Source organism: Cryptomeria japonica, chromosome 9, assembly GCF_030272615.1.
Source record: "Cryptomeria japonica chromosome 9, Sugi_1.0, whole genome shotgun sequence".
NCBI lineage: Eukaryota > Viridiplantae > Streptophyta > Pinopsida > Cupressales > Cupressaceae > Cryptomeria > Cryptomeria japonica.
Window position 1 is genome coordinate 277,384,420 of NC_081413.1, and position 10,495 is coordinate 277,394,914.

At 35.6% G+C, this 10,495-nt stretch overlaps 1 protein-coding gene across 1 annotated transcript in view; it reads right to left on the reverse strand.

The window, feature by feature from the left end:
- LOC131046592 (uncharacterized) overlaps positions 1-10,196 on the reverse strand; it is a 133,734-nt gene extending 123,538 nt beyond the window's left edge. Inside the window, exon 1 of the mRNA XM_057980369.2 lies at positions 9,979-10,196. Coding sequence (XP_057836352.2) covers positions 9,979-10,109 — 131 coding nt within the window. The 5' untranslated portion in view covers positions 10,110-10,196. The remainder of the gene's footprint in view (positions 1-9,978) is intronic.
- Between the last annotated feature and the right edge of the window lie 299 nt (positions 10,197-10,495).

Sequence of the window (10,495 nt, forward strand, 5' to 3'; positions counted from 1 at the left end):
TCAGAACATTTGTTTCAGAAGTCAAACTACTTGGAAGGTCAAGTGAGGTTAGATGAAGGTATAGATCCAATTGGTGCCTCTTTGGTTGGTCACAACACTGTCCCATCCTTCATGGTGGAAGATGCGAGAGAAGAGTTTGTAGCTTCAAGCAATATGCAAGGTACGGTAGCCTATGGAGAGATTATTGAACACGATTATGATTTTCTGAGTTTGACCAACAGTTCTTTGTCATCACATGAACCTTGCAGTGAGGTCATTCACGAGAGGTTTGATGAGCATTCAGATTGCTCAAAGACTGATGAAGAACATGAAATTGACATGGATAGTGATAAATTGGATTCTAAGGGCAATGGTATTAATGCATCTACTAGTGTGATCATTGCTTCTCATATTGGCACCACTCCTACACGTTGAAAAATTAGAAGTTGGCATACAAGGCTGGGAACAAAAGCCATTGGTGTGGAAAGACTTGCATGATCATTGGGTGGTGTTTAATGATTCCGGAGAAAGCATGGAAGAGAAGCCCAAAATTCCGAATTTGGACAGCTGTAGTTTCTTTCCTCATTTTTGTGAGATTGCAGCCTTGACACATGGATATAGCAACAAAGAGGAGTCCACAAGTATTGGCACACAAGGTACAAAGACTAAGCATGAAGTTTACAATGAAAGGACAATTGAAGATTTGACACCAAGGTATGACAGTGATTCTGAGTCTTATAACGGTAGTGATGCAGCCCATTTTTCTCAAGATATTGCAGACTTTGGCCAAGATGAAATCAATGATATGCAATCTACAATTGATGGTACACAATGTACAAGCATGGGACATGATGATGTGAATGATACAATCCATCATAAGTCTGATTTTGTGTACTTTGAAGTAGCTGATATAAAACATTGCCAAAGGTTGAATGAAGATTGGTTACATAGAGCTACCCAAGCAAAGAAGCTTGCTGTTCGAGCAAGACAACATCTTCAAAGGATCAAAGAGCGATGCAATCGGTTAGATCATACAAGTGAACTAAAGGAATCAGATCTTAGATCTTTATTTCTTCCAAGGGAAGAAGAAAACAATGAAGGTATTTTGAAGAGGTATGAGTATAACTCTGATTCTCTGATTGTGATCAGCGATTCTCTTTCATCTCATAAGTCAAACTTTGAACCTTGGGTTGAGAACATTCAAGTTGGGATGATCAAGTGTGAAGTTGATCCTTCCCTACCTAGAGTTGATGAGATATTTGGTTGCATACTTAGTGGACCAACCACTAAAAGCCTGTCTTTGTTGAGTAATAGAAACATCTCCCATTCATCAATGGACTTGTCACCTCTTTCATATGATAGGGCAGCGATGTACTTATTGATTGGAGATTCAGTCTTCTTAAATTTTACATTGGGCTATGCCGATCATCATGTAAGGGACTTCGTTGGTTGCATGGCTACACAAAACATTTACTTAGCAACCTCCAATGAAGGCACACTAACTTGTGGAAATATAGGTAAAGTTGCAGCAGCTGTTTGGAGGTCTTGGAGAAGTATTCAACACAATTTCCTAGCTACAGATTGGCTCATTCATGAATTCCTGATAGCATTGATTGTTGGAAGAACTTATGGCTTCATTTGGAGTGAAGTTCTCAGTTGGATAGTTGATGATTTGATTCATGATAGTAGTACAGGGCAGCCTGAATTGATTGATTATGCACCTAGGATTATTTGGGACCCTGACATTGACATGACTAGTGCATTGTGTCTTATGTATCATGATGAGTTGCTTCACAACTCCAGGCATAATGTTGCTGATCAGAGTTATAACAGCGAAGTTGGATGGCCATTTGTGTTGGTTATTTGGCATATGAGAGTTCATCTTCACATTGTCTTGATGTTCTACATTCTTGTATGGTTACTTAATGGTGATCATTTGACATTCCCCTACTTCACCTCCTACAACAGCTTCTTCATTTTGATATGGGATCCAGGTATTAATTTGCTTGGTACATTATTCCACATGGATTCCAATATGTTTCTTCATGGTTTGTGATGCTTGAGCATTTTAATCAAAGTGGAGCAGCGGGTTGTCTGGTGTTTGCTTGAGGGCAAGCAATCTCGGGAAGGCAGGACTGTAATGCCCCTTCCTTAGGCGTATCAAACTATAGTGGAGGTTGGCTTACTATTAGGGTTCCGTAGGCCAACAATGTAGGTTGGGGACCCAACCGAGGGTTGTGGAGCTCAGCAGGGAGCTTTACGAGCCTATTAGTTTGGAGTTTTGGGGTGAAACCATGATTAAAATTGAAATATTAAAGTTGGCCTTATGTGAATAGTAAAAAGTGAATAGTAACAAATAAACATAAGAGGAATAGTGAAAAGTGCCCCCCATCCTAGTAACTTAAGTTGTTTTTTTAAAAGGGGGCAAAGTTCACAATGAGAAATTAGACCCTCAAGGATATTTTATGATTTTAAGGTCAAATAGTAACCCCAAAATAGATAAAAAGGCATTTTGCCTATCATTTGGATTCATTCTTATGCTTCCAATTTTCAGATCAGAAACAAGCTTGAGGGTTTCAAAGGTTTGGGCTTCCAGGAACGCAAACTTCTAGAAGAATTCGAAGATTTGGACAAAAACCCACCTCTCCCAGTGTCAGGTTTCAGCAGTTTTTAGCTTCAAGGTGAAGTTGGCAGCCTTCTTTTGGGTTTAGAGTGCAGATTATCAGTTGGAGGGCAGATTTTCTTCAGTTATTAGCAAGGCAGACCTCCTGGAGGTCAATTCCATCCATTTCCAGCTTATTCTCAGCTAGCCACTCCATTTTGGAAAGAAGGGCATCAAACCCTAGGGTGTATTTAGGGTTTTTAACAATTATTGGAGCTGGTTTCTATATTCCATCAGCTGGAAATCTATATCATTACTTATGGGATCATGTTAATGGTATATATATCGTTCTTTTAAGCAAAAGAAAGTTTCCTTAATTGCCTTCTTTATGTGTTATGTGTTATACTAGTTTATATCAGCAATTTCTCTATATAGCATTCAAGAATCTTTCATAAAACATCAACACAAGAAAAATCAGTTAAACCCCTTCCAACATACGCTGGTCAAAGACTTATCAGCAAACAAACAATTGCACATAACCACAAATTTTGGATCAGACTTGGTAAAAATTGGATTGGGGATATTTCAAAATACCAAAACAAATTTCTATAGAAGCGGCCTGAAGATAAAGTTTGTCAAACTTTTAAATGTAGATGGTGCATTTGTGAGGCCAAAGGCATCAACAAAAATTCATAGTGGCCCTCATGGTTTCAAAAAGTTGTCTTATGTCTATCCTCATTTCTAAATCTGGTTTGATGATAACTAGAACAAAGATAAAGTTTGGTAAAATATACAACATTGCTTAGCTCATCTAACAAATTATCAATTGCTAGAATTGGAAACTTATATTTTATAATGTATTTGTTCAGCTATCTATAATTATAGCACATCCACCAAGTGTCATCTTTTTGCACACCATTTTCATTAGACATGAGACAACTTACCATGCCGAATAATACCTAGCATCTCTTGTACCACCTTCTCAATCTCATTTCTCTAGACATATAGATACATGTAAGGCCTAATGTTGGGTGGCTAGCTCCCTAGTATTAGTTGAATAGCATTATCATGATCTCTTTTGGAAGGCAATATGTTTGGCATATCTTCAATAACTATCAAGTGCCTATCTACAACTACTTGCAGATCTGATGATGTATATGATTTTGACTCGTGCTTCTAATGAAAATAATTGGGCTGCAAACCCTTTTTCCCCCTTGTTAAGCATTTTTTGCATTTGATGGAGTGAAAATGCATGAAAAGATCCTAGAAGTTCATCACAATTGTTCCCAATGTAGTAAGCCACTAGACTCCCAAAACAATGTCTATTGCACCCATGGAGATAGCAAACATAGGGCAATTTAGTCAGCAATCTCCCATGGACAGTTTAATGATATGGAGTTTCTCTAAACAACTAATTGTACCCCCATTTGCAATCATGACTTGAATAAAACAATTCAAGCAAGAACCTAAGTTCCTTTTGATGAAGTTGTGAGTTCTACCCAAGTCTATCAATATTGTTTGCCTTTTTTTCAAGAAACCCAATACCTTGAGAGTTTGTAAGGTGCTAATTCCAAAAATTGCATAACAAAAAATAGTTGGTTGGGTATCTCCTAATTCATCGTCTAACTCATCGAAGACCTCTATCACTTCTTCATCTTCTCCTCCCTCATTGGGCCTTTCAATGTAGAACAACATGTCCTCAACTATGTTTGCTATTGCGAATAAAACATAACCCTTTTACCCATTTTTCTTCAATTTGTTGAAGAGCCAATCTAGTAGGCTAAGAGAATGGTTGTGCTAGGAAGCTCTTCTCTCTTATTTTATTGAGCCCCTACCTTCTAGGACAAAAAAATTCCCCTGCCTTGATGCCATGATAAGAGAATCAAATATGATAAAAGGATTAAACATGTGTACCTCATGTTGGATGTGATCCTTAAGCCCACCAAGAAACAAGTCATTTAAGTTCTCCTCTGTAATTCTTTTTACTTGCAAGGATAGGTTCTAGAATTGTTGAAAACAATCCTATTTGTCATAGTTTGGTTTGTTGGCTAAAGTAATTCTTTGATTCACTATTGTTATAGTGCAACTATTGCTCCTCCATAAAATTGACCAAGTCATTGAGAGCCTTTTTCTTTCTTTGAGCATATAGCCATCAATACAAAATGAATTTCTCCAAATACATATATAGGGAAGCCATTGTCATATTCCAACCATTGGGAATCTAATGTACATAAAAAAAATATCTCCATTTTTGTATGATTTTATCCAAGTAGATGCTTGCCATCTAACTTATGCATATCCACCTTTTGTAGTAGGTTATAAGATCCAAAATGAGTGCTAGCATTCAGATCAAAACTAGTGAGTTAGGAAGGTCCACCTTGATTGGTGGAAACATGGGGTTGTGAGGCTGATATCTTCTATATATATTCTTGTAGATAAAATATTATTTCAGACTTGATGCTATCTATTTCTCGTTTCATTTCAGATTTTGTACTAGTCATTTCTACTTTAATTTCAAAGTCAATATTAGCCATATCTTCAATCGCTGCAAACAAAATATTCTACATACCTTCTTTAAGATGGTGCACTTTGTTATCTAATGAAGAAAGCATCACATAAGTCCCACCTAACTCTGAATCTATATCCTGTTTCTTAGGATTTTTCCCTAGTGTGTAGAAATCATTGCCTCCGCCTCTAGTCTACAGCCTTATCATGATGCCACCAAGATATTTTTGATAATAACTTATTCAAAGCATAGTTGAAAAAATTGGAGTGGCAAGGCCCAAAAATGCAACTTAGCAAAAAACTTGGCAACTTAAAAAATTGCTTAAATTTCACTAAAAATGCATTTTTTTTTGCAAAATTCAATGAGGGCAATCATCCATTCTCAACTTTGTCTACACTAGCTTCCTACCTATCTTCAAAAAACTAGACTTCTTTAAAATGCATACAAAGCAACTTCTTCACCATCGTTAGCATCCAGAGAATCTTTAACAATGGCTTCATTAGCTTCCTTGATCTTTCCCTTAAGAACATCACTTGCCCACTTTCAATAGTTTCAAGTTGCGTGGCCCATTTTCTTGCAATAGTAGCATTCAGTTCCCACTTTATCTTTATCTTCTTTGCTTTGCAATTTCAATACTTCACTCACATCAATAGATAGTTTCTCATTTCCATCTACGATTCCCCACGGGTATTTTGTGCATCAGTTGTATATAGACTTTTACTTTCTAGGTGTGGAAATTGTAGCCAAAATATTTATCTAATGAAATTTCCACTTTCGGAAAACAAGCCTGAATAATGAAACTAAAATTTTTCAGACCCTATACCGTATTGCCAAGATTTTGAAAAACTTTAGGATGTTGGTCTGCAGAAAAACATCACAGAAAATCCTTAACTCAAGTCTAAACTAGTGAATGACAAGCCCTAGTTGTTGATGGTCATGGGTGAGTAAACCCTTGGTGCTGGTTTGGAAACCCTAGTCGGCCCTGCAAAAACTTAAAAAATCAGCCAGAACCATAGCCATCAAACCTATACAAAACATGAAAAAATCAGCACGATGTTATCACAAAAATAACCTGCAGATGCTAAGATGTGATCACACAATTTTACTCATAAAACTGCCATCAATTTTCAAGGAAGACCAACACAAATCAATACTTGACCTAGCAACGATTTTTACAACTAAAACCCCTTGTGATTTCCTTTAAAAAGTAGGCAAGAGTTTTAGAATAGAAAAATATGTGATTTTCAAAAAAAAACCCTCAATTTTTACTACAGAAATCTGCTCTTGCAACCTCCTCCAAAAGTCACAATTTTCTCTAATAAATCCTGTCACAATTTGCAAAAAAGAATTAATCCACACTTTTCAGTTTGCAAACCTTTTTATGTGACCAGCTTTGATACCATGTTATGAAACAAAATAGAATGCAAAACTATCTATTAGATATCAGGATACTGATTGCAATGAGTGTCATCTCCTTATATAGAGTTTGGGGGATGAAAAAGAATAAAAATTCAAAAGGATAAACATGACATGATGATGAGTCACCCTAAACACTAAAAATAGTAAACTCATGAAGTCAATAAGGTGACTTTATTACAAAAGCAATCCTTACCTTCTAAAAATCATTTAATATTATTCTAATAGAATTTGCAAGTGCAATCCACTAATTTGGGTGTGCAGATACACCCATACTTATATATTTCATGTAGTTGCGCTTGCTAGGGTTGCAGGTATCCTGCAGGTGGTATCAAAGATAAGTTTTCATCAGCAGAACAGAAAAGGAACTATGTATTGCTGAGGCAATAACTTTCTGCTGGAGTGTCGGATTGAAGCAAAATTTTGTTTTTGTTGGAAAACAGACTCAAAGGTGTTTCTAAAAAGCATTTACTTGTCAAATTTTGAGTTCTATAGAGGAAGATATAGCTGTCACAAGTTGCTGTCCTGGAGTCATCTGGATAACTATAAACTCTGCTACCTTGACTTCGACAGGTTGTAATTTCTGCTCAAATATCCAGTTGAGGTGCCCTTAATATGGAAAGTCAATTCGGTTACCTCTAAAATGAATGGTTTTTTGTAGTTTTACATGAATAACTGAGAGAGAGAAAAAGGATTCTAATTAGACATCTATTTTCAGCTCTAAAACTTTACAAAGAATTTTGAAGAAAATGAAGTCACATTCAAAAAAGTTTAGAGAAAAAGGACTAAACGAGTTTTGAATGCATTTGACAGTGCATTGAATAGATTTACTATTCATCTAAATTTGATCAGAATATGAAAAGAAAATAGATGAATGAATATATTTGGAGGATATTCGAATGGAATAGTACAATGATTTCTTTGGTAGAATGAGGATAACATTTTTTAGCTTCTCTTTCATCAAGAAAAATTACTTCCAGCATATGTTTGTCAACTCATTCTTATGTATGATGAGCCCTCCATTCAATATGATATGAAAGAAATACAAAAAAATATATGAGATTCTCTTTAATGATTCTTCCATATGTGGTGAAGGAAAATGTTTTCTACTTATTTTTTATGATTCTCCTCTTTTTGAAAAGTCTCTAAGTAAAGCGGATATTCAAGAAGCTATTAAGATCTCTCAACTTCTTTTCAGCTAGTCTCATTTCTTTGTAGTGAATCTTAAAATGAGAAAAAATCATTTATCGAAAAGGTTGAAGTACAGATTCTTGCAGTTACTCGTGATATATCATGGAGAGTATTCAGAAAATATATTCTTTCATGGAAATGTCCAAAAATAATGATAATTTCTTTACTCATGTCTCAATCAGACAAAATCCTCTCCATCCCCACATATCTCATTGCACATGTATATGGATGACATTTTGAATCACTTCTACTCATTCAAGTTTCTTCATAGGATCATCTCCAAGAAAAGTGCAAATAAGTGGAAGAAGATGGATGAGAGACCCACCATTGGGTCCTCAAGACTTCAAATGATTGAGGCAGGTAACTAGAATACTCACAATAACTAGCATGTGAGCACTCTAAATACTCAGAGGCAAAAGTATTACTTGCCTATACTTGAACATTCTCTTGGTAACCTGTGTGGTTCCTAGCAAGTGCTATATGATCCACACTTGAGATAATAGTCAAAGATCCATACTCAAGAGTCAAGATGTTGGTACCAAAACTCATACTCAAGATATGTTAATTACGGTAACAAGCTTTGGACTTAGAAAAAAGCAAACGGAAAATGACTACAGAGACCATTTAAGAGTAGAAAGAGACAGAGGAGGCAACGAATGAGTTGTCTCGAAGAAAGCACACACTAGAAATCAAGTTTGTGATTTGAATACCTCTAACAAAAACATTGAATGAAAAATTATTTGTAGTAAACTATGCACAACAAAAATCTCGCTTTGATGAGAAACATATTTTTGAGGAAAAGGACCTGCTTCAATTGAAGAATCTAACTCGTTATGGACAATATACTTGTCCATTCCCAAAGGGCACACACACATTACACCTAGATTAAGAAGAGGAACAAAACTAGAGGACTTTGACAGCCTGAAATCTATGACAAGCATCACTGCTCTATTGTTACATGATGATATACCTTCATTTATGGCACTTTAAATGTAAGCAGTAAAAATAATTATAAGACCTTATAACTGCAACCGCATCATCATGCATACACTTGAAAAGCTCTGTACATGTCTATAGTAGTAATTTATGATGACCACAGATTGATTGCAAATGGCAAATATTTATCTTTTTGTCTATTAAGAAATTAACAATGTTAACTGTACAAACAGAAAGAACAGTGATTGCAGACCATACCAAGTTAAGGAGACCCATGATACATTATGGAGATACTCGAACAATATAAATGAATGAGTGATTCATTATAACTTGGATTGACAACACTACTGGCAAATTTTGTTGAATTCATTGCTTTGAATGACCTGAAGATATATGGCACACTATAATGATTGTATTGCTCTTATATCATACGCACTTGCTTATAATGCAAAAAAGCATGTAAGCCCTTTTTTTTCGGAAACAAAGCATGCAACCACGTGTCAGCTCATAGGATTAATAAAATTAGAGTGAGTAACTCTAGAGGAAGTGTGATTTTGAGAATTTTTCACAGAAATAGCCCACTTAAAAAAATTGTAATAAGGAATACTAACTAAATATTCTTAATTGCCTAGATTTCGGCGAATTCTTCGAGAGTAAAATTCAATGGTCTAAATTTCATGTAAAATTATTAGTATTAGAAATTTAGAAATTCATCCTCAAATTCCAAAACTAGGCATCTGTCAGGTTATGGTCTAGAAGTAATGAGAAGTACTTGTTGCCAAATTGACACAGGTTCGGAACCAAGTAGGCGTTCTCTTTGATCTAGGTTCTAATATTTCCTCTGTAATAGCAATCTAATGGGCATGGGAAGACTTAGCTTACTTCCAAGCTACCGAAATTTATTTTTTTTATTTCCTTTTTTGAGCCTGCAATGATCAGGGCTCCAACACTAACCTACAGTAACTAGGATGCGCAAGGTGAAAGCTTGGATGTGGAGAAATCCTTCAGCGGGGTATACAAATTGGTTGCCAAAGGCTGCGTGATCCCAATGAGCTTGGAATTAGATATAAACACACGAGGAATCACCCCGACCCTGCAAACAGTATAATCCCAAAAATCTCCTCTGTAAGCATCCAGCAAGAATGTTTGCCCCATCTGGTAATGTCAAAAAAATCTTCCTTTTCTTCAGACAGGGGAGCTTGGACATTAACGGAAGGTTGGGAGTCAATATTAGTGCAAAATGTTCGCATTTTTTCAATCTGTGATCTCCTTTCCTAAGGAATTGAATATGATTAACACAGAGGAAAGAGTAGAGGCAAATGCTAGAGAAATGCAACAGGGAACTAACCAGAAGCGAGATGTGCAAACCAAAACAGCCCAGTTGTTGGTGTGAATCGTTCCAAAGCCTGAAGAATCTGCATTTACCAGTGATAATATAAAGAATAATTGCATCAATCCCATCATTTCTTTCATCGCCATCGCCCCACAGCTTCCTGCACAACAAAATTTGAGTCGTCCTACTTATTTTTTGTATATAGTTTATAGCCAATTAATTTGCTCAGTCCACCAATTTACATATATGCAAGGGAACGAAATTCATATTAACGTTAATCTATATTCTCGGCTAATTAAATGAATGTAATGACCGTGCACAAATTAATCTAGATTTAAATTTAGTAATTAAATGAGATGATCTGGATTTAAATTTAGTTTGCAAAGCAACAAGTGTGTTAATTATATGAGAGATAATCTACATTTAAATTTAATTTGTTAAAAAACAATGTGATAATCAAATGAAAAGATAGAATATTTAGTTTTAGAATTATTAATAGATTAATCTTGTTATAATTTTGAAAATTTATGTC